The following is a 25,337-nucleotide window of genomic DNA, read 5'->3' on the forward strand; positions in this document are numbered from 1 at the left end:
GGAAAAAAAAAAAAAGGTACTATTCAAAAAAGACACTATGTGACAAGGGAGAAGGATGGCTGGTAGACATATAATCATACCAAATTTTAAAATCAATAAGGATTTCAACCAAGAATAGAAGAATTAGGTATTCACTTTAGAGAGGTATGAATTTCTTGTAGACTATGCTCTCAGCTCCTAGATTCTCCTAGCATTATAAGCAATGGCTTAGTAATTATACTAAAGTGTAAAATAAACATTCTTCACCAGAAGACAGATATCAAAACAAATTGTGTGTCACTGGTGACTGCAGGCCAGGGATTTAGATTGTTTTAGATTGACTCTTCCACAAAGCTATGTGAATCTGAACAAGTCATTTATAGTCAAATTATTTTATCTATAAAACGGGGATATAAGGATTCTGTAGGAAATAGTAGATTTTTAAGTATTCAAAGTATATAGCAACATTAAATTGAAGTTATTATGAAATATTTTTCAGCTTGTGGCAACATATGATGTGCTGTTCATGATCCCAAATCCCACCGAGGGACTATGGTATCAAAATAAGGTACCAGAAAGGATTTCCTTCATATTCTCCTTAGTGACTCTGAAATAAGGTAGACACACATACAATATTCATCCCTAATATATATCTCTTTGTTCCTTCCCCAAACAATAACAAGAACTAACCTACAGCCACAAATCTTAAGCCTTTTTATTCCTATCCCTCTCCCTTATCCAGTTATGTCTTTAAAAGGTCACCTTATTCTGTAGGGCCTCTAGGTATCTGAACTGCTTCAACCAATTTAGGCATGCTAGATGAATAGGAAAAAGATACACAAGCCCTGAATAGGAAAGATACTGGCAATTCAGTAGTAATGCCTTCATAGACAGACAAAGGGATTAGGTAGCACAAGCAATAAACTGTAGGGCTGATCCAACAAGAAACTGAATTAAAAATTGAAGCCAAATCCAAGAAATCATGTCTAAAGGAGAGTGTTAAGAATTAAGTGCATATCACGACCCTTGAAATGAAAGCAGCTGAATGAGAAAACGTTAACTGTGAAGCTCAAGTTGAAAACAGACTGAAGTTAAGTTTAATTTAGATTGAAAGTGAACCAGTACAAGCAAGGAAAAAACTCAAAAGAGAGTTCCTTAAACGCCTAAGGATGAGATTAATTCTTAAAAATATAATTTCAAAATACATTTACTACATTACACACCATTTATAGAGAGCAACAACTGGCAGGTCCTAGCAAAGGACTCTGCATGGACTCCCGTGACAAACAGACAAGAGGTGAAAACTAGCAGAACGTCTGCATCAACTGCACTGCTCCTTTTGTGCTTTTCAGAAGGCATGTTTTATAACAGAAAGTGCTTCTGTTTACCCACTGAGAGAAGTACACAAGCTGGTAATAGGAAAGGCAATCAAGTTTTATGCTTGTATTTCTGCTAAATATAATAATACATTTCTAAATCATCCAGTGGCCAACAACACTGTTATTTATTCTAGTAAATTGGAAATTAAACAAGAATACAAAATTTCTTAACCCTTTTTAAAAAAGTTTTCCAAACATATAGAAGATGCATTTTTAGAAACAGGCAACTAATATTCTGCCTTTCTCTTTTTTAATTGTAACAGTGTGGATAGGGTAGATCTCTAAAATTAACTTTCTTGATAGAGCTGTCTTGCTTGCAAACCAGTCTGAATACCAGTTTTCTTCAAATAAAAAAAAAAAGCAATGTTTTTTCATAGATGTTTTTAGCTACCCTTAAATGTGTTCAATATTTCCTTGAAATTTAAAAATGTTGAACTAAAAATAAAATGTATACCAATGTTAATGATTAAATTCACCTTGTAATAAGTTATCTGTAGTAAAAAATCCTTTTAGAAATACCATGGCAAATCTTCTATGGAAGGTTTTTCATCCCGTAGCATGGTTCTAATACGGTTCTTAGTAACATAGTTATTAGTATGGTTATACAGCAATATATAACTAATAAATAATAACAGTTATTTTTTAAATAGTTATTTTTTACAGTTCTTAGTAACAGTCATTAGTATAGTTATATAGCAATATATAACTAATAAATAAGTAATAATATAGTAATTTTTAAAATAAGAAACATAAGTTCCAAAAAGGGGGCAAATAAAGGAAAAATTACCAGTAAGATCAGATTTTAATCTTACCCGTCCAAAATATAAAGTAATAAAACTTGCCCTACAAACCAACAGGGTAGAAGTGACAAATAAGATAACGTATGAGAAAATGCCTTATAAATGCTAATATGAGAGACAGAGACGCTAACAGTTGTGACTCCTATGACATATCGATACCTGTGACCTGGCATCTTGCCAACTAGAACACTGCCACCTCATCATAACTACAGCAAAAGAATAATTGCTATTCGCTCCAAGATACTGCAGAAGTCTAAAAGTTGTTCCATATATTAGTGTATTCTTAATTTTTTAATTGGCAATTTATATGTAGTAACTGATTTTTTCCATAAACTCTAATTTTGATCAATCAAAATGGTATATTATACTGCCATAGACAAGTCCACAAGGGCACAGGCCCCCATTCAGCCTGTGCTGAATGGCCCTTTCTTCAATAGCATGCAAAGATACTAGAAATGAAGAATCCCAGAGGTGAACACGGGCCATACCAGTGTCGGAAATGAAGAAGATGGCCGATGCTGTGCAGACCGCCCCAGAGGAAAGTGTAATACCTACTGTTCCAACTGAGGAACCTCTGTCTCTGCTTCCAATCCTAACTCCCTCCGCAATGGGTTGAGGAACCTCTGTCTCTGCTTCCAATCCTAACTCCCTCCGCAATGGGTTGCAGAAATAAAAGCTGCAGCCAGAGGCAGTAGGATGTGAAAAACAACAGTGTTTAACACTGGTGACTTTAACTTTAAATTTAGGGTGGCAACTACCAATGAAAGTAAAACAAAACAGTAAACATCTAAATCACTAAGTTCATTCCATCTGTGAAGATCTGGTTTACTGTGGAAAAGACAGTTATAATTATTCTCTTCTACATTAGTTTTAAAGGGGCAAGGCAGGGTAGAAATCACAATAAATGCCAAACTTACAATTTTTGTAGCAAGGTTGCCTGAAGGGTTTTCCTTTTGAAAAGGCAATTGCCACTATGAGGTACTGAAAACTGGAAATAAAAAACACTGTGGTATTTTCATAATTTTGTATATTATGTTCATCAAGTTCGGTTTCATTGTCTAAGTGTGAAGAATTCCAAAGCAGGCTTCCGGTTGCATTACAAGCACTAGAACACATGCAAAAAATGCTTGCATTAGTAAACAGAATACTCATTTCCCAAAAGAAACCAATCTTACCTTAATTGCCCTGAATCACTATCGTAACAAACAGAAATACGATGATATTTATAGCAAAAGGTCCAACAATATCAAAATAAGATATATAAAACAGGTACAAAGAGTATGAAGGGTTTTCTCTTCAGTCAGGCATCTCAATCACTTAAAAAATTAGAATCAAGTAAGAAATATTTAATAAGCCCCCTCAGTTTTTTAATTTTGGCAGGAATTTTAGCAGAGTAAAAGCAGACAGAAAATGGGCTTGACCCAAGCTCTATCACTTTTCAGGGCGAACTGAGGAAATAGTATTTACTCTCTCTGAGCCTACCTCCTCACTGGTCAATGTTGGTACCTACATCACAAGTTGACATGGGGACTAGCAGGATGACTTGTACAAATGCCTAGCAAGCCCCCAGTGCTTGATGGCCCTCAGTATTCTCCAGCTGTGGCTCTCTCTCATTTCTACTTTCAGGTAGGCAGGACCATGAGGCACACAAACAACTAATTGTGAGAAGTCCCCAACGATCATTACTGAAGCATTAACTACAAACGCAAGTAAGTGCTCACAAAATGTGATTAACATTAACAGATGATGCTGCAAGTGAACTACGGAAAGATTCTCAAGAAAATTCCACCTCTTTTCTTTTTTTCATGTGCAGTGTTTTTAGGCACACATAAAAAATGTAACGTTAAATCTCTTAAAATCTTCTAAAATGTTTAAAGATAATACCCTTCAATCAAGCAAACTAGAAATAAATGTTTACACCTGAAAATTTAATTCTACAAAATTAACACGTTTAATTAAAATGATGTTATAATTTGTGATCTACAGAGCACTCTACACTCTACAAATAGCAAATGCACCTAATTTATTTTTCCCCGTAAGTTTCAAAATGCCATTTCCTAAACTGGGGGAAGAGAGATTAGAAGTACAAAACACTCTGGGTTTAGAAGAGGCCCCAGAGATTAATTCCAACTTTCTTATTTTACAGATAAGTAAGGCTCAATAGCAAATTAAGAAACTGATCTAAGATCCCCATCTTGGTAGTGATTATTAGGTTTTTGCCTGAACACCTTCCCAAAGACAGGAGTGACCGTGATCTACAGGCAAATACAGGCCAAATTATGCAAGTGTTTAAAGCAGTCGGCATGCAAACTTTGTCTCAAAAAACCATCTCTTGGCTCACTGCAACCTCTGCCTCCCAGGTTCAAGTGATTCTCCTGCTTCAAGTCTCCCAAGTTGCTGGGATTACAGACAGGCACCACCATGCCCGGCTAATTTTTGTATTTTTAGTAGAGACGGGGTTTCGTCATGTTAACCAGGCTGGTCTCGAACTCCTGGTCTCAACTGATCGAACTCCTGGTCTCAAGTGATCTACCTGCCTTGGCCTCCCCAAAGTACTGGGACTACAGGTGTGAGCCACCGCACCTGGCACAAACTTTTATATAAACTTCTAAACTCATTTTTATACCACACATGTTGCACATATTTTATATAGATTTTTACACAGATTGACCAACTTACTCTGATTTTGGATGCCACACTTCATACCAAGGTTGCTGCTTGACCCAAAAAAACCCCAAAGATTGAAATCCAATGCAGATGATAATCTGAGACAAAACGGAGAAGAGAAGGGCCCCAGATATAAGACCCGAAGGTGGTCTTTGTGCCACAAGTTCCTTCCAGGCAGGATTTAAACTCACTATATTGAAAAGAAAAAGAGGAAAGGTTTGTATCTACATTCATCTGTCACTACATAAGGCATAACTAGATTCATTTAGGAACTTTAAAAATTTGTTTTTGCCTAGCAATTCTTTAATATAAAAAATCTCCAAAAACCAAGTCACATATCGTACACATGTACATAATCTGTAAAAGTAAACAGTGTAGGCTTTTTGAAAAATGCCTCAGGAATAATTTTTACATTTCTATTGAAATTCAACAGTAATATTAACAAATAAAAGTAAAACTAGGCCAGGCATGGTGGCTCATGCTTGTAATCCCAGCAATTTGGGAGGCCATAGTGGGAGGATCACTTGAGCCCAGGAGTTTGAGACTAGCATGGGCAACATAGTGAAACCCCATTTCTACAAAATAAATAAATAAATAAATAATTTTAAATTAAAAAAATAGTAAAACTAAATATAAACACAATAACTACAAAGTTGATCATCTCATATATTTAAGAGATCATTATTTTCTGAATCTTTAATTGCAAAACTAGTTAAAATAATACATACTTCTTCCTCTTACGATATTAACAATGTTTGAAGCAATAAAAACATAGGAAAAACAGTTTTTAACAAGGCTTTCATTACTTATTAAGGTGGTATACAACACAAGTTTTCCACTATAAAGTTCCTATTTTTCAGCTGGGCACAGTGGCTCACGCCTGTAATCCCAGCCATTTGGTAGGCCGAGGTGGGCGGATCACTTGAGGTCAGGAGTTAGAGACTGGCCTGGCCAACATGGTGAAACCCCGATTCTAATAAAAATATAAAAATTAGCCGGGCATGGTGGTGCGCACCTGTAATCCCAGCTACTCAGGAGGCTGAGGCAGGAGAATCGCTGGGACTCGGGAGGCGGAGGTTGCAGTGAGCCGAGATCGTGCCACTGCACTCCAGCCTGGGTGACAGAGCCAGACTCTGTCTCAAAAAAAAAAAAAAAGAAATGTCTATTTTTCCCTTTGTAACTAGCACCTTGTGAAAAGATACGCTGAGACTGTGAAAATCCTGCTCCCTATCAAACTTTCACTAGTTTTATCACCTACTAAAGATAAGTGGTTCTCAATCAGAGGATTCTGCACCCCAAGGGAATATCTGGCAATGTCTGAAGATATATTTTGTTCTAATCTAGGAGACTACGGGAAAATAGGCATAAAGGACATTGTTGAGACAAATGACAAAACCTGAATATGGGTTTTGGACCAGATAATATTACATCAATGTTAAATTTCCTGATCTTCACAACTGTATTTAGTTATATAAAATAATGGTTTTGCTTTTAGAAAATATACACTAAAATTGTCAGAGGCAAAAGAGCATACTGACTCAAAACTTATTTTCAAATATTTCAGGGAAAAAAAACAATAGAGACAGAACAATAAAAAAATGGGGCAAGATATAAACAACTGGTAATAAAATAATATATTTACAAGGAATCTGGAGAGGTGTGAGCTATGTTACAATTGTTGATGTAAATTTACAAAAATTTAATAAGTCACATCAGAATTTCATACACTTTAAAAATCAATAGCAAAGCAAAATACTCACTTGTAAATACCACTACCAAAATGATTGCCAGATCAATGAAGAGAAACTGGAAGTCTCCTAGGTTACTTAAGATCTATAGAAGTAATTTTAAAAACATTATTAGGTTTTTGGAATTATTTTTATAGTGTCCCCAGGTTTTATTAATAGTTTGGATTTTCCCAATAATGACAACTTAAAAATGACACTTGGACCTGCTTAAAAATTGAAATATATGTGTCTCTGAAATTAACTATAATATATATTTACAAATATTTGATTTAGTATATTAGTATAAAAGGCATCTCCTTAAAATTCGTTCAATAGGCCGGGCACCGTGACTCACACCTGTAATACCAGCATTTTGGGAGGCCAAGGCCAGCACATCACGAGGTCAAGAGACGAGACCATCCTGGCCAACATGGTTTTTTGGTGAAAAGAAAACACTAACATTTACTCAAAATATTCAACGTTGTAAATTAGTATCCTCATCTAGTACCATCCCTTCTGATATTTTCTACAAATGGTAAAATGGGATAGTGTCACCATGAGTCTTTAGGATGTCAGAACACTTTGATTATAAAATCTGACAGGGTACCTGTGGCCATTGCTGTTTATACTTTTTCTCCAAAAGCAAACCATTCCCCAAATTCAACAAACCACTGTTGAAACATCTTTTCTCATTTTAACTTTTTCAATCTGCTACTCAAACTACAGTAAATTGAAGGTAAATTTATAGGTACTACTCCACATAAACAATTACTAATGGATGCACTCAAAATCAAACATATATACTCAACATTTAATTTACTGTGCACATTAAGTGTTACCTCTGCACACAAGGTTAATACTCACAGAATACAGGAGAGTCACACTGAAGTACTGGATAATGCTATACAATGCCATAAATTTAAACACACAGAAGGAAGTTATTAAAGCAGCACGGCCTTCCCTGTGAAAAGAAATCAAACACTGGCATATGAATAAAAGCATTTTAAACTCCTTTTCCAAACCACAACTTTATCTTGACACATGAACATCAACATTCAATGGCTACAACAAAGTGCTTATATCCACCAAAAGAACTAAACTAAATGAGGAGTAGAAATCAATCTGTTACTAATAAGTTATAGCTCAAATGTGCTAATCTGCTAATATTAAACAAATTCACATTACTTTTTGTAATTTTCTCTTCCGTATTATTAGAGCAAGAGAAAAAGGGATGAGAAAAATTTTAATTTGTACTACCTGATAAGGTTTGGCACACAGGAAATACTAGGAGTTTTAGAGGTAAAGGGAGATGCCACTGAAGCTTCGAGCTCTGATAAGGAAATGCCTCCGTGTGCCCTCTTCAAAGCCTAATAATTTTAAGACAACTGGTTAAGTTTTGTGAATATGATTTAGGCTACAGTAAGAACTACAAAAGTAAATCACAAAAACTATACTTACGCCACAATCATTTGCGCCATCACCGCACATCCCAACAAAATAACTAAGAAACAAAACAATGTTAAGATTTTAATTAATTTCTTAAACTACAAAACATTTACCTTATTAAGATTTTTTTATTACAGTATTATAAAGAGCTAACACACCAGGATTCCCCCAGTGGAACTACTGAATCTTTTTACTATAATGGACACAGGTGTGCTGCTTTGCAAACAGCACCAGACCGCAAGTGAAATGAGCTGGGTTATTGTCCTATTTCTGTCACATTATTGGCAAATCATTTTGGTGTCTCAATTTCCTCATCTTTAGAGCAAAGTGCTTGTGCCTACAGTCTTTAGTATGGCTACTTTTAAAGTTATCAGTAAAAATTTGTCCCTTAATAACCTGAAACATAACTGTTTACTAAAATGATTAGCCACTTCTATCAAGATAGAACACCCGAACGAATGAAGTCATAGGTAGCACCTGGAGAAAAAACTGTGGCTATTGTACTTTAGCTAAATAAAAAGCATATGAGACTTTTTAAAGAGGCACTTAAAGTTCTCGTCTACCTTACAGATCGCAATTATATAAATATGAAATATTAGTATAAGAAACATATATAAAAATTATTTTTCTGATGCTGAAATGAAACCATAGTTCATAAAAAAACAAAAACAAAAAAGACACCAATACTTACTCAACATTTTGCAATGCTTCTATCAACTGTGTCTTCTGATCAGGTGCCATACGAGCAAACACGGTGCCATGCAACATCAACTAGAAAAAAATCAAATAAATTTCTTAAAAATATTGTTCACGATGTAGTCATGTGAACACATATATACACCCAAATTACTTACCTTAGGAACAAGGTCTTGAAAATGCTCCAGTATCACTGAAAATGATTTTCCATTCATTGCAAAATGATAACGAGTCATTTGAAGATCCTCTAAGCTATCATGGACCAATTTAACTGGAATAGCCTGTGTATGACATTGGGAACAATATTTAGGCAGCCAAACCAAGTAAAACAATTCTATTTTAAACATATTTGTTCTAAAACTGAATTCTTTCATTTGATATGTTCCACAACACACTGAAAGCCTGACATTTATTCAAAGTAAAAAGAAACTCAATTAAATATCAGTTTCAATTTGAAACGATGCATGAACTGAGTATGATGGACCACCTGCATCATTTACCACTAGTTATTTGAAGAATATGATAAACATCTGGAATTCTTACACTTTAAAACTATGCTTCTCATCTCAGCTAAATATCAAAATTTGAACATTGAGATTCCTGGGTCTGCCCCAGTCCTAATGAAATATAATCTCTGAAAAAATAGCCCAGACTTCTGTTTTCATTTAGTTTTTGCTTTACTGTGTTTTAACACACCACTTTTTTTTTTTCCCAGACTAAATTTAAACCAACAAACTTTAAAAGGGACAATCAAGTTTGACCTTACCTCTGAGGCAATTGCTGATGGATGACTGCACTGTGTGAGGGAGTCTGCATAATGCCAATTTATTTTGGCAACTTTCCCATCCTTTGGAGGTAATGCTTCAGCAATAATCACTTTATCCTGAGGTAGAATCATTCCACAGTCTCTGGCCACAGAGACAGCAGTCAACATATTGTCACCTAATTTTCAAAGTATTTTAAATGCATTAAAATTAAAATGGAAACGTGAACGTATCAAACAAGTACTTGCTGAGAATCTACTACAGTCTCCACGACTGGGCTGGCGGAATAACGATAACGTATGGTTCTTCCCCTTAGAGTTTAAAAATCACAAAATTGGACCGTACTTATCAAAAGAAGCCTCAAATAATGCAAGCTAAAGACAACATCTCATCCACAATTTTTAAAGCCAAATACAATTCTCAGTCTTTTCCAGTCATGCACTATTTGTATCTACACAATACCTGGCACAGTGCTACACACAGAGCAGGTGGCTCAATAAGTATTTACCGAAATAACTTTGTAGTGACTAGTGGTCTGTGCAAGAACACCAGCACTATGCCATAGGAAAGGATGAATTACAAAAGCAAGATTATACAAAACAAAAAGTTAACAAAGGTAATAAGAACAGATGTAAATGAGAAACAAGAGAGACAACTTCTCAGTCATGAGAAGAACAGAAGAGCAGCAAGGACAGGATCTTAAAGAAGAAGCAGGCAAAGGTTTGTGGATCCCACTGCTACCAAGAGCAAGATATTTCTTTCCTCAATTTCCACACATTATTTCCAAGAATATTTTCCTATGACTTTTGGTATACAAAGCCATATTCTGGCATGGGAAAAAAAAATTTAAAACAAATAAATAAAAGAGGAGGACAAGGAATGGGTGAAAAGTGCCTTGACAGAGAAGACACAAGAACTAAGAATTGCTGGGATGTTAACAGACTTAGTTATCTTGAGTTATACGGTAAAATTATGTTATTAGATAGATCTCAAGAGTCTAAAACACAAAAATGTATAGACTTTCTCCATACTAGTCTTACTGAACACTTAAGTGCCATTAAGTATCTTAAATCTGATTATCTGCTAAGGAAAAAAACAAAAACCAGCTACCACAATTTTACACAGCTAAGGAGTAACAGTTATCTAATATTATTAACAGTAGAGTAACATCAGGAGAATCCCTTAGATGTACTAGAAAAAAAACAAAAAACAAAAAGTAGGCTACTTCACTAGAATTCAAGCTAGGGTAATAAACAATATCTCACATATAAAAATTTCATGCTATCAAATATCTATTAATCATTTTCAATGTACTTGACAGTTCTAAAAATTGCAAAGGACCCCAACATGAGTAAAACATAATCCTAACCCTCAAGAATCTTATATTCTAGTAGAGAAAACAAATCTACAAATAACACAAGGTATAATAAGTGCTATAAGAAATACATGAATAAACAGAGAAAACAAAAAGAAGTTTAAATTTTTACAATGTACTTTTACTATTCTACTATATTTTCTATAAATAGGATTTGGTAGACCCCAAAAAGAATACGACGAAGTTATCTCGCACTTGGGAAAATATTCAGAGCTAAAAGAGAACTTAGGTTGAAACCACTAAAGAATATATATTATTATTTTATAACTGATTATTCCTCAATATTATATAACTTCAACTCTGTCACACTCCATTTTGTTCTGTGTTCTTTGATAAAGTCTAACCTGTGACCATGACGGTGCGAATGTTGGCTTTATGCAAATCTTCAAGTACTGCAGGGGTTTCTTGCTTTAATTTGTTCTGCATTATAATTAATCCCATAAAATCCATGTTGTTCTCAATTGCATCTCTGCAGAAAAAGAAGTTTTAACACATAATGGTTTAGTCAAGTGAGTAAGCAACTTATGTACACAAACTTAAAATATCTAAGCAATTAAAAATGTCTGTAAGTTATAACACAGTTTAAAATATCTATAAATTAAAACATTTTATATGCTGAATAAACCATGTGTTCAGGAGTTCAATATCTCAATATAATAATCATTTGGAAATGTACGTCACTGTACACTAAACAATTCTAGTACTAAGGAATACTCATCTTGTATATTATCCAAAAATGTATAAGCATAAATATATTCTTTACTGCCCTCTACAACATATCCTAATTTAAATGTTCAGTGAAAAAGAAAAAACTGTGCCACAAGCACATTCAATAGTTTTCGTGGATTCATTATCAAGTCTGAGATCAACTCTATAAAACAATTACTGATCCTGAAAATGTGACACAAGAACCATTAGCAATCCAACAATGAGATCTACTTGGGACTCAGAGATAGGTCTTTTAAAATATTACTAATATAGTTATCAAGATGCTATTCTTTAAATAACTGAGTATCAAGAATGCACCAGGCACTATGCTAGTCACTGGGAGGTTAAAGACAAAAAGGGATGATCTCTACTCACAAGAAACTTGGGTGGGGAAACAGAAATGCAACCAAAGAGATGCACACAAAAATAGTATGTGCTTTAGCACTATAAATAATAGTGACGTTCTTAAGAAATCTCAGGTCAGGCATGGTAGCTCATGCCTGTAATCCCAGTACTTTGGGAGGCTGAAATAGGAGGACTGCCTGAACCCAGGAGTTTGAGGACAGCCTGGGCAGCATAGTGAGACCCCATCTCTACAAAAAATGAAAAAACAATTAGCTGGGCATGGTGGCCTGTGCCTGCAGTCCCACTATGAGGAAGGGCTTGAGGAGCGAGGGTCATTTAAGGCCCAGGTGGTCAAGTCTGCAGTGAGACGGGTTTGTTCCACTGCACTCTAGCCTGAGCAACAGAGAGAGAGCCTATCCCAAAAGAAACAAACAAAGAAGGAAAACAAACAAAAAACACCTCAACTGACCTAAATTATATCATAGAAATTTTTTTCTCAATGGGGAAGGAGGAGGGTCTGAGGTCAAAGACTAGAATTTCAGACTTGGAATAACCAAACGATTTTTCTAACAAAATTCCAATAAAAGTTGCTTGAAGTATGTATCTATGAAATCTAAAATCTTTGAAACACCTAATTTCTAACAATGGATGGTAAAGACATTAGAGAATAGTTGAGAAAATTAATATAAATGAAACTGCTGGTGGTAACAGCCGGAAAAAGCCTTGAAACCTGAAACTGTATTTCAAAATGCAAAGCTGTATCAATGTGAAGACACTGTGTCAAAAGCACTAAGCTGTTTTCCTTCAGGCACTAGTTTCTGGCTTCAGCTCGTCTCCTAACTCTCTCATATCGTCTCCTAACTCTCTCATATCGTATGAATGATACAGGTCATGGAAATCTGACCCTCTAGTTAGTGAACAGTCCAATATTCAAGATATAAAGGCTTAAGCTATAAGGGAAATGCTAAAACCCATTCCTACAAGGTAAAATGGAAACACAGAGGTCTCAGTGGAAGGGTAAAGAAGAAAGGGAGCAGAGAAAGAGAGGAAAGTTAACAAGGAGGGACAGAGTATCCTCAGCACAAGAAACAGTCTATCCGATGGCATGGAAGGATGTCTCAAGATGACATGCTCAAGAACTATAGGCGGCTGCACGCAGTGGCTCACACCTGTAATCCCAGCACTTTAGGAGGCCAAGGCGGGCAGATCACGAGGTCAGGAGTTCAAGGCCAGCCTGGCCAACATAGTGAAACCCCGTCTCTACCTAAAATACAAAAATTAGCCAGGCATGGTGGTGTGCACCTATAGTTCCAGCTACTCAGGAGGCTCAGGAAGGAGAATCACTTGAACCCAGGAGGCGGAGGTTGTGGTGAACTGACATCGTGCCACTACACTCCAGCCTGGGTAACAGAGCGAGATTTCGTCTCAAAAGAAAAAAAAAAACTGTAAGCAATTCAATAATTAGTGTTTATGGGGGAAAATGGCAAAGGCATCCATTTTCTTACCCCCTAGCACCCCTGCTAGTGTGAAGCTATAAACTAAGAAGAGACTAACGTGTCCTTAGTAGGAATTAGGATATAATATTGTATACATTTGTGGTTCCCGACATGCATATGTATCACATAATTTGGGTAGAGGTGTTTCTTTTTTTTTAAAAACTCATGCTTAGACCATCTCCCCCAAATAGGCAATTTAGCAGGACAGCCAAAGTGACAGTCCTTTCTGCTTACAAAAAACTAGGTACATCATGAAGTATTCCTAAACAAAAATGTTATCCTCAAAGGTAGGTCTGTATCAGTTACAGTCAAAACGACAATACTTGAATATGACACTGTCTTTTGATGGGGGGAATGGAGAGCACTGGGGATTAGGAAAGAAGTAGAGTAGAAGGAGCTTGGTCACTATGACTCATTATATTCTGACTGAATTAGTAGTTAGACCTAACCCCTGGGCAAAAGTGAGAAGATCAATTGGAGAAAATAAACTTCTATAAAATTACATTTACTGTTCTTGGAATGTGCCTGACACACAGTGGGTACACAATAATTAACAAATTGAAAATAGTTTCAAAGAGCTTTAAGAAAAAAACATATGATGTTACAATAACATAAGGAAACATAGGTCAACAGTCAATACTGAATGATCATTTAAGGCCAGGAGTTCGAGGCCAGCCTGGCCAACATGGTAAAAACCCCGTCTCTATTAAAAATATAAAAATTAGTCAGGTGTGGTGGCACATGCCTATAATCCCAGCTACTTGGGAGGATGAGGCACAAGAATTGCTTGAACCTGGGAGGCAGAGGTTGCAGTGACCTGAGACAGCGCCACTACACTGTAGCCTGGGTACAGGGTGAGACTGTCTCTCAAAAAAAAAAAAAAAAAAAAAACCAGAATGAAAGGAAATCAGGCAGTGGGGAAAATGTACTTTTACTTCACTCACCTAAAACAATATTGTATTAGATATCTTTTCATACATTCAACAAATACTCAATTACATGCAAATTACTGTGCATGAACGATATAAACATAAATGATGATGACTGGGAAACTAGGAAAGTCATTCAACCTCACCTGCTAATATTCTGTACTTTATGCCATGTCAGTTTTGACTCTAATTTTCTGTGTGCAAGAGCAATCACACGGAAGCCCTGTTTAGTGAAGTCTTCCAAAACGTTTTGAAAATCTACAGGAACTTTTTAAAAGAAAGAGTAAATGTCATTGTTAGAGTTGCTAACAAGTTTACACAAATACCAGAATTTTACTCAGAGCATAGATATTTCCTTACCTGTTTCAGGTTTACAAAGACTGGCAATGACCTCGGGTGCTCCTTTCATATAGGCATCCATTTTCTTATCCCCTAGCACCCTTGCAACCACACTCATACGTTGCAAAGCAGAAGAAAATGGAAACTGGCGAACAATTCCTATCTCATAAATAGCCTATATAATTTCAAAAGATGCACAAGCACTTATTATTCTTAAAAAATCAAAACAAATATACTTAGGTAACAAGTAAACATTCTTCACTTACTGGAAGTTCAAACAGCTCCTAAAAACGAAACAAAACAAGAAGAAATAGTACAGATTAACTCTATTAACATACTGAAGTTAGAAAAAGTTTACTAAGCATCCACAAAACATTATTTGGAAAAGAAACAAGCAACTGTTTTTCAAAGTCAGGATTCAAGATTCCTTCTATACTACTTCCCATTTTTAAAAAGTATGTTCTTAAATATTTTCAAATGTTCTGTTATCCTGAAAATATTAACATTCGAGTACTAAAATAAACAAGTGTACATACCAAAAAACAAAAAATAAAAATTAAAAAAATAATAAACTGGCCAGGCACAGTGACTCATGCCTGTAATCCCAGCACCTCGGGAGGCCAAGGTGGGTGGATCACTTGAGGGCAGGAGTTCGAGACGAGACTTATCAACATGATGAAACCCTGTCTTTACTAAAAATACAAAAATTAGCTGGGTGCGGTGGCGCGTGCCTGTAATCCCAGCTACTCAGGAGGCTGAGGTGGGAGAATCGCTTGAACCCGGGAGGTGGAGGTTGCAGTGAGCTGAGATCTCACCACTGCACTCCAGCCGGGGTGATAGAGCGAGACTCTGTCTCAAAAAATAGTAATAAACTCTGGAAAGAACAAATATAAACAGGAAGGAAAATGAATTACCCAGAATCCTGCCAACCAGCTAAACAAATAAGATAAAGTGCTGTTTAATTATTAGACTCTTGGTAAATTTCTTGGATATGTAATAGTTATACACGTAAAAAAATTTTCAGGTAACTTAAAAAACAATAATAAACTAAGGGGAATATATTTGAAAATTCACTGAAAGTAAAGCCTTTCATACATACTTTTTATTAAATTCTAGGAATACAGATGCAATTTAAGAGGATTAACCACCAGCTGTATAAATCACAAGGCACTAAGCTGCTCAGTAAACAGGAAGGAAAAGTGATAGGACTGCAAATTAAATCTCAACATAGAGGTGTAGTTTCTGAGAAACGCAGTTAAAATATTCCTATCTCTGCATAAGAGTTAAATAAAGGACTTGTGACTTCCTCTTCTAGCAACATTTTAAAATGAGAATTAAATATAAGTAAGCAGGCTGGGGGCGGTGGCTCACACCTGTAATCCCAGCACCTGGGGAGGTCAAGGTGTGGGGATCACTTGAGCCCAGGAGTTTGAGACCAGCTTGGGCAACATAGCAAGACCTTGTCTCTATAAAAAATAAAAATTTAAAAATTTAAAAATAAATATAAGTAACCACCAACAGTTTTATTGAGCTTTAAGTGATTTCTCACCATTTCTTGGTTTCCTGCAGGGGTAGATTCAGGAAGCAGTTGTTTGGGAGGACGAACCACTGTGGGCATAATTCGATTATGAAGTGCTGTTTCTTCTTCAGTTGCTTCTTCCAGAATCTGAAAAAAAAAAAAAACACCAACCATTCAAGCACTGCTTCATAAAATTGAATTCATGGTTCCATTTTTAAATGGAACATTATGGCCATTTTCAATAATTAAAAAAAAATCTATGTCCAAGGAACAAATGAGCACTACTGGATCACTAACATAAGTAAAAGAAAACCTGAACAAAGATGTTGAGTTAGATAGCTAGCAACCCATGGGAGAAGGGTTGCTTCATTCAGGGTTAGAAGCAGAATAAAGAAACAGAAACTTATCTCGCTTCACTCTTACAACTTGTTGGGTTTAGAGACTAGCTCTGCAAAAGACAAAAGGTCTTGCAGTCCCCAGAATTTTCAGTCTCATCCAGTGATTCCTTTCTGCTACCAAGAAAGGATTCAAAAGTACATAGAGCTCAGATATGGTTAGCAGAACCGCTGGGTCAAAAACGGGCTAAAGTACAAAGATATGAGTTTAGAGTTTTTCAGCTTGAATACTTCTAGTTAAGCTACTACTTTGAAGAACCTTTTTTCGGTGAAAAACGTTCAAAGAAAAACCTGTATTAAACACACACTATAACTAGTGGGATCAATAAATGAAAAAATGATAGGGAACTGTGAAAAATTAGTCAATTTTGGACAATTCTAAGACACTTTTTTTGTATCTTAACATCTCTAAAATTGGGATGCATCTTGTATCATATGACATCAATCACATCAAGTCACAGTTGTGACTAGCTACGTGAAACCATTTCATTGATAAGTAAGCTCTGGTAGGATCAAGCATCAAAGCAACTCAAGGCCAATGAAATATGCCATTATACAAATCTTCTTAATCAATTTCTTTGAAGATCCACCAATACTGAACACTAAATCTACTGAAAATCTATTCAGTTGGAGAAAAGTTTAGAGAAGAAAGATAAATCAGCCCATTTTTGTTACTCTCTCTACAAATGAAGTGAGGCCTCCTTTTTGGAATTAAATGTCAAGAGTGTTTACCGTGGACTTTCAGTAGTTGGCAGATGGAGCACTTATCCAGTCACCCTCTCCCTCCCTCCCTTTCAAAATGTGGGGAGGGAGGGAGGGGCGTGAGGAGGCAGGGAAGAGGGAGGCAGGATCCGGTAAATGTAAACAGAAAACAAACCTGCAGGAAGGGATTTCAAATATGGAAACAAAGGGCAAACTGAAACCTATGGATGGATACAAAGGGGAACGAAACAGTAGACCAGAAAAAACACAAGATACCAGGTGAGGCAGGAACATTTATCAGCCAGAATAGCTGAGCTAAAGAAAGCCAAACAAAAAACTAGGGAGTCCTCCTCCAGAGACATAAACTGAATGTCTGACAGGAGCAAAGGCTTCTCACAGGAGGGTGAGGATTCCAGAGGACAAAGCTCCACATGTGCCAGCGTGGTGAGAATGGGTCAGGAAAGCCCCACATGTGCCAGCGTGGTGAGAATGGGTCAGGAAAGCATCAGAAAGGCTAACTCTGAAACTATTCCTTTGAAACTTTAAGAACCCCTGTCGATAAGACCCCACTAGACACACAGCAAGCACCATCCCCCACCCCCCAACAAGCCTTCCCGATCAGAGAGACACTTCTCAGAAACACTAACATACATATGGGCAAGGGTAAAAGTATAAGTAGCTCACTGCAGCTATGCAGAATTACCAAGTCAGATCTTCATTTTTATAGTAAAAAAGTGCCATCCAGATGTACAACAAAAACCAAAAGCATGAAAGAGAGACACCAAGCATGGGGTGGGGGCCAGAGGAGACTGTAACCCCAGAGAAAATAAATAAATAATTAAGAAGCCAGAACGGAACTCTAAAAATGAACTGTCTTTGTATTTATAAAAGAAGAACTGAATGCTGTAAAATGGTAACAACCAGAGAACATAAGCAGGCACTCAGAAATTAAAAGCACCAATGGCAAAAATAGAAGGAAGTTATAAACAAACACACACATGTGCATGTGTGTGGACACAGTAAACAAAAGACAGGTAAAAAAGAACAATGAAGACAGGACTTTATACTCCTTCGCCTGTGGCCAAGAAATTGTGTCAGTTAAGATCATCTTACTGGCTCTGCTCCACCGCCCCAAGTTGCTGGCCCCTGGTTTATCTCAAACACAAAGCAGGGGCCTCAGCTGGTCAACCTCTATTAAAGGAGTACTAAATGGGTTAACGAAAAGTTACTTTTGCACGATTTTAAAAATATTTCTCTAGTGATATAGCTTTAGAAATTACATAGTTCCTTTTAGGGTACAAGATAGACTGTCATTAAAACAAAAAGCAGAAATAATCCTTCCATGAGGTAATTTAATTTTTAATTATTATTTTCCTAAAGTTATTTGTATTTTAAAATATTTGACTTACCCATCCAATGGCCTCAAACATTTTCAAATCAAGTGGATCACCAGAAAGCACTCCTTCAATTTTTGTAAGTGAATGACAAGTAGCCAAACAAGCAACAAACTGGGATTTTACCAACATCTCATTGCACACATTTTCTTCTGGTGAAAGAAATCTAAGCAGAAGATACACTGAATTAGTTTCATAAATCCTAAGATTCAAGATAATATTCTAATAGGGCTTTTCTAGTTTTGTAATTTAAAATATATATATATTTTAAATCCCAAACTGAGCTTCTAAGAAAGAGAAACTGCCAAGTGCCAGAAATAGTGGGAAAAGAAAACCAGAGGGGTAACGAACTTGAGCTGATGCTATGGCTGCTGAGGGGATGAAGGCAGGAGGCCATCTCAGTAAACTAAGAACTTGGGATTTAATACCCACAAAAGGACAGGAAACCAAGTTTGGCCCCATGCAAAGTGGGAAGCTGGTACTGAAAGGATCCCTCCGACTCAGGAAAGTCTACTCTTGAAGAGCTACATACTCTTGGGAAAAGGGCTGACGAGAAAAAATTCACCCACAGACCTAAAGGCATTAATTATGAATAAGCTTGTCTATTTCCTCACCCAAAGTCCAAGAAAATAGCTAGTATCTGCATAATATTTACTATGAACCAGGCATTATTCTAAGAACTTTAAATGTATTGACCCATTATCCTCACACTATACAAAGGTGTTTTATTACCCCCATTATAGATGAGAAAACTGAAGCAGGGTGTTTAAGTGACTTGTCCCAGGTTACACAGCCCATAAGTAGCACAGCAAGGATTGAAACACAGGAGGTCAGTTAAAGCCTGTATGACACCGTTGATTACCACTGGGGCTCTTAGCCAAGCAAAGTCAGAACTTCTCCAGAGGGGAGCTCAAAGAAAAATTCTGTTAAGAATGAGTCCATAATTTAAAGATGTGCTAGCAAGCAATTCACCAAGAGTGTCAACAGATATAACAAAGACAGAATTAGAATCCTAATAAATTTGGCCAGGCGCAGTGGCTGATGCCTGTCATCCCAGCGTTTTGGGAGGCCGAGGCAGGAGGATCATTTGAGGTCAGGAGTTCAAAACCAGTCTGGGAAATATATCGAGACACCCATCCCTATTTTTAAAATAAAAAAATAAAGAATCCCATAAGTTTAAGATAACAGAATGGCAAATCTGAAACAATGCAAAAAGGGCATTTTAAAATTAGACTTAGAAAAAGAATAAGACACTGTAAATTCGAGAGTGGGGGTGGGAGCAGACTTGGAAAGAACCAAGTAAACTGTCTCGTCCAACACACGGTTAGGATTCCCAGAAGGAGAGAAAACAAAACACAAGGAAAAGGTCATAATGCCAGTAAAAAAGGCCTGAAAATTTTCCAGAATTTATGAAAAACATGAATGTGTGAAATCAAGAAGCTTCATGAATCCTGTACACACAAATAAAAAGATCATGGTGAATCTGCAGAAATTAAGTGTGAAGAAATATTCTTCAAGCAACCAGAGAGAAAAAAGATTACTAAAGAGACTAAGATTTATCAGTACCAATTAACAAAAGGTATCAAGAGAAATGAAATCACACGTTCAAAGTACTGAGAGAACACAAGTGTCAAACCTAGAAATCTGTACAGTTACACGATCACCCAAGAGTGACAGTAGGCTGCTCTGCCTATGGAGGAGCCATTCTTTATTCCTTCACTTTCTTAATAAACTTGCTTTCACTAAAAAAAAAAAAAAAAAGAAAAAAAAAAGTGACAGTGAAACAAAGCAAATGAATGTAGTTACAGAAGATGGCAATTTATACAAGATGCAATGGTTAAGATATTTGTATACCTAGGTAAATCTAAGCATGCAGAATGTGTAAGACCAAAATCATAATCAGAAAATATTATGCAACAAATACATATAGGAAGGGAGGAGAATAACCAAAAGTATTTTACAGTCCATAGGTTTGTTTTGGGGGACAAGGGGTTGGTTAAAAGGCAGTATTGACAGCCATGAACTTTAAGTATAAATATTGATAATGTAAGAACAAGCAGTGTAAGATTAGGATGCATAAACTGAGAAAAGGAGAGAAAAAAATGAGAATATGAAAATGTGTATGTAAATTGGGGGAGCAATGGTAGAAATAATTTCAAATATATCTGAATAAATGTGCACATCATGGCACAGGAAGACTGAAAAGTAAACAGGTGACAAAACACATACTAGGCAAACATCAGGCAAAAGAAAGCTGGTATAGAGCTACATAATCATAAGACAAAAGAGAATTGAAGGCAACATGCACTACTAGGGATAAGAAAGGTCGCAATGTGACACACTATTTTCCAAGACATAACAACTCTTGAAATTACATTAGCCAAACAATACTGTCTCTCAAGCTATATAAACCAAAATGTAGCAGACTTTTGGGGCGGAGGAAGACATAAACAAAACTACCGGAATAAAACTTTTGAGCTTCAAAAAGCAACAGAAACAAAAGTAAAGAGATGAGCCAGAGACTAGTGGGATAATTTTCAATACACAGTATTGAAAAAGATTACTCTCCAGAAAATAAAAAAGACCGCTAACAAATGAATAAGATAGACTTCACATGAGGATATAAACACACAATACACAGAAGAATGCTAAGTGACCCTCCCTCCAAAAATGTGAAAAGATGCTCAATTTTATAAGAAATGAGAAGAATGTAAGTAAAACCACAATGTAATACTCATATCCATCCATCTGGCAAAAATTACAAGTCTGACAATATCAAGTTTGGCAAGAATGTGGAGCAAAAAGATCTTTCTCCACTGAAAGAGAAAGTAGAAGTAAGCTGAAGCTGTGCCCATGCTATGGCCCAGCATTTCCATTTACAGGGATCGAGCATACTGAAACTCAGCCACATGCCTTCCAGTTGTGTGTTTAAGAACTTTAATTGCAGCACCATTTGTAACAGTGCAGACAAAAAAGAAGAAAAAACAGAATTGTCCCTTAGTAGGTCAGACAAGGTTTAATCATACAATGGAATAAGACAGAGCCGTTAAAATTGATAAACTAGATCTGCACATATCAACATGGATAAATCCTGAAAACAACGTTTAGAGAGGGGAAAAAAGCAGCAAAACATATGTACAGTATATCATTCATGGATACTTATTTATAGATTTATACTTAGAAAAAATAAAAAATACGCAAAAATAATTTCAGAATTGCAGTAAGAATTGGGGAAGGGATAGAGTGGGACTTTGGCAATTTCTATAATATTTTAATCTTTTAAAGGAAGAGATCTGAAGCAAATATGGCAACATGTCCACAGTTTAATCCTGGTGTGGGTACACAGTTGTCTGTTACATTACTTCCTTTATGTTTGAATGTTGCATATGATACAATATTAAAAATAAACTAATAAACTATCAAATCTAACTAATATTTACCGTGCATTTTCCACTCGTTGAATCCCCCAAAGATCTAAACCATCTTCAGTTAGAGTTCCAGTCTAAAAAACAAAAAAGTACACATGCACACAGTATGGATGATGCCTCAAAAAAACCCAAAACAGAAAAATAAAAAACCACCACACAGCATTAGAAACTATGCTACACATAACATGATGGAGTTCTACAGAGTTAAAAAAAGAAACAGGTGAGATCCCTGATAGAGAACGGCTTCCAGGACATATGGCTAAAGTGGGAAAGGGGGTGCAAACAATGCTCACAAGTCTTCTATGTAAGGGGAGAGAGGGGTACATATTTATGTGCTTATACTATCAACAAAAATCAATGGAAGGATGCATCAATTAACCTATCTTATCAATCAATAAAGGATGCCCATAAAGGAAGGAAGGATTACTGTACAGGGAGAGCCAAGAGGAACAGGTTAAAGTCTATCAGGAGGAAGCAATTGGCCAAATCCACAAGGTAAACGACCTGGTTTCCTCAACAAAATAATTGGAGATAAGGGGCAAGTAAAGGCAAATGTTAAATGTTAATTGTAAGCAATGCAATCCCTATTTGGATTCTGACTGAAAAATCAATTAGTAAAAATTTGAGATTTGAGGAAATCTCAACTGGATATTAGAAAAACTAAAGAACTGCTAATTCTGTTCAACGTGATAGTGGTATTTTAAATATCTTATCCTCTAGACACATATTGAGGGAGTTACGGTTGAAATAATTTGTCTGATGTTGTCCCCTTCAAAATGAGCAGATAGAAAAAATAAGATGGACAATGTGTTGATAACTGATAAAGCTGGGTAATGAGTAAATAAGGGTTTATTATACATGCATCTTTTCTCCACTTTTGTCTGTTTAAAAATTTTAGTGAAGTTTCCAAAAAAGACAAGCACAAGTGAAATTTTTTGAACAGATAAATATGAAATAATCATGGCAGTATGTGACATATTTTTTTCTAACAGAGCATGTTTCCCATTTTTTCTGTAATAATGAAATGCACAAAAATCAAACTCGTATCACATCAGTTACCCAGAAAGTTTGATAGAAGATTTTTTTGGTCAAAGTTTAATTCTCAGAAAACTTTAAAGAAAATTCCAGGTCAGGAAAGGAGAAACCTTTCTTTTCTTTTCTTTTTTTTTTTTGAGACGGAGTCTCGCTCTGTCGCCCAGGCTGGAGTGCAGTGGCGCGATCTCAGCTCACTGCAAGCTCTGCCTCCCGGGGTCACGCCATTCTCCTGCCTCAGCCTCCCAAGTAGCTGGGACTACAGGCGCCCGCCACCTCGCCCGGCTAGTTTTTTGTATTTTTTAGTAGAGATGGGGTTTCACCGTGTTAGCCAGGATGGTCTCAATCTCCTGACCTCGTGATCCGCCCGTCTCGGCCTCTCAAAGTGCTGGGATTACAGGCTTGAGCCACCGCGCCCAGCCGAAAGGAGAAACCTTTCTAAGAGGCAAGATATACTTCACACAGGTACATAATTTGTCATTTTCACATAAAATCAGTGACCTTCATAATTCTGAAACATATTCAATAAAATCGTACAGCAAACACTAAACATACACACTTACAAGCCAATAAAATCATAATAAATATATGTGTATGGAGCCTATTGTGTTAAATAAGAATTACTATCCAAAAAATTAAAGATCACATAATCTTTACTACTACTACTACTAATACTACTGGGCCTAATTCTGGATATAATCAAGTTAACTGCAGCTCTGAGCAAATAAGCAATATCCAAAGTATTAAAAATTGAGAAAATAAGAAATACAGCATGTCCTCAAATACTACTTTTTGTTCGTTTTTTATAACACGATGGGGGCCAGTGGTGGGGAGAGCTGAGGCCCAGCCGCGACCACTATCTACATGGAGTTTGCATGTTCTCTCCCTGTTTACACGGGTTTCACTCCAGGTACTTCGGTTTCCTCCCACATTCAAAGCCATGCAAGTTAAGTGAACCAGCATATTTGAATGGTCCCCGTCTGAGCGAGTGGGAGTACACTCTGCGATACGATGGCATCCTGTCTAGGGCTGATTCCTGCCTCGTTCCACCAGTTGCTGAGATAGGCTCCCACTACCCATGAGCCTAAAATAAAACAACTGGGTAAATAATTACCTTACTTACTTTTATTTCTTTCTTAAATGAATGTATAGCTCATATTTATTTCAATGATTAGTATCACAAGTGTTTTAGATCCTTATTTAGAAGTTTGGTGATTTTCTGTTACCAAAATATGGCATAGGAACTGAAATCTCATTTGTATCAAGTAGCCTATGGTAAAACTGGTTTCATTTCATTGAAAGTTGCAGTTTCCAAGAACCTATCAGTAATGTTAAGTGACAACTTATGGTATAGAAATATGATGCATATACCAAGTAAGTTGAGGAAAAGGAAAATTAGAGGAACATGACAGAATGTGTGCAAATTTGTTGACAAAGAAAATAAAAAAACATTGATCTAAATATTTAAATGCTATAAAGTAACCTTTGAAAGTAACTATTAAACTGAACCAACCTTGTCAAAGCAAACAAGATTCAGCTGTCCACAAATATTTATTCTTTGGGGACTGATACAGAAAATACCGATTTTTTTCAGTCTTCTCTGAGCATACACAATACCAGCAGTCATTGCAGCGGGAAGTGCGGGGGGCACAGTGATTGTGATAATATCAAGAGACTCGATAATTATGACCCCAACTTGTACCTACAATTAACAAAAATAAATGTCAAACCCCCAATATTATTTGCTGATATAATATGGGTATTTCTTTAGTGAAAATCTGTAAGTCATTTTCAATTGTGAATTTCAATTTTATGTATGTGTGTGTATATATACATATCTATTAACCATTTATAATTTTTTCTTCAGATATTTCTGCAAAATAAAAAAGCTCAATGAATTATAGAATGACAACTACTTTCAAAAGAAACTTATCTCATTTTCACAGCGCTATATACTTCACACATGACACACTTCAAAGCCGGTCAACAAGCTTTATCAGATATTGACTCAGCATGCACACACCTTCCTGTGCCAGTCTCCGCTTCTGACAAGCGGCGCCTTCAATTAGATAATCAAAAATCATTTTAACACTGTATATTACATCTCAGAGGTAAAAAAGAGAAAATAAAGCTTTTGGTGAGTATGTGGGGTTTTTTTTTAAAGTCACAAGACCAAGTAAAAGACCATTAAACCAGAGCCATCCAAAAGAAGTGTCC

At 36.2% G+C, this 25,337-nt stretch overlaps 1 protein-coding gene across 12 annotated transcripts in view; it reads right to left on the reverse strand.

Annotated features, from left to right (window-relative positions):
* ATP13A3 (ATPase 13A3) overlaps window positions 1-25,337 on the reverse strand; it is a 92,894-nt gene that overhangs the window by 19,298 nt on the left and 48,259 nt on the right. For 11 of the 12 annotated variants that reach the window (XM_031663896.1, XM_021935010.2, XM_021935008.2 and 8 more), the window contains 17 exons: window positions 24,634-24,822; window positions 22,101-22,162; window positions 18,676-18,826; window positions 16,200-16,316; window positions 14,917-14,934; window positions 14,672-14,825; window positions 14,458-14,578; window positions 11,178-11,302; window positions 9,461-9,636; window positions 8,853-8,975; window positions 8,690-8,769; window positions 8,011-8,053; window positions 7,810-7,919; window positions 7,417-7,513; window positions 6,586-6,658; window positions 4,838-5,015; window positions 3,076-3,263 (listed from right to left, as the gene is read on the reverse strand). In XM_031663896.1, coding sequence (XP_031519756.1) covers window positions 3,076-3,263; window positions 4,838-5,015; window positions 6,586-6,658; window positions 7,417-7,513; window positions 7,810-7,919; window positions 8,011-8,053; window positions 8,690-8,769; window positions 8,853-8,975; window positions 9,461-9,636; window positions 11,178-11,302; window positions 14,458-14,578; window positions 14,672-14,825; window positions 14,917-14,934; window positions 16,200-16,316; window positions 18,676-18,826; window positions 22,101-22,162; window positions 24,634-24,822 — 2,005 coding nt within the window. Of the gene's footprint in view, window positions 1-2; window positions 1,934-3,075; window positions 3,264-4,837; window positions 5,016-6,585; window positions 6,659-7,416; window positions 7,514-7,809; window positions 7,920-8,010; window positions 8,054-8,689; window positions 8,770-8,852; window positions 8,976-9,460; window positions 9,637-11,177; window positions 11,303-14,457; window positions 14,579-14,671; window positions 14,826-14,916; window positions 14,935-16,199; window positions 16,317-18,675; window positions 18,827-22,100; window positions 22,163-24,633; window positions 24,823-25,337 lie in introns of those variants that run through there. The other variant, XM_031663898.1, reaches the window with a different exon arrangement.

Source organism: Papio anubis, chromosome 2 (assembly GCF_008728515.1).
Source record: "Papio anubis isolate 15944 chromosome 2, Panubis1.0, whole genome shotgun sequence".
NCBI classification, from domain to species: Eukaryota; Metazoa; Chordata; class Mammalia; order Primates; family Cercopithecidae; genus Papio; species Papio anubis.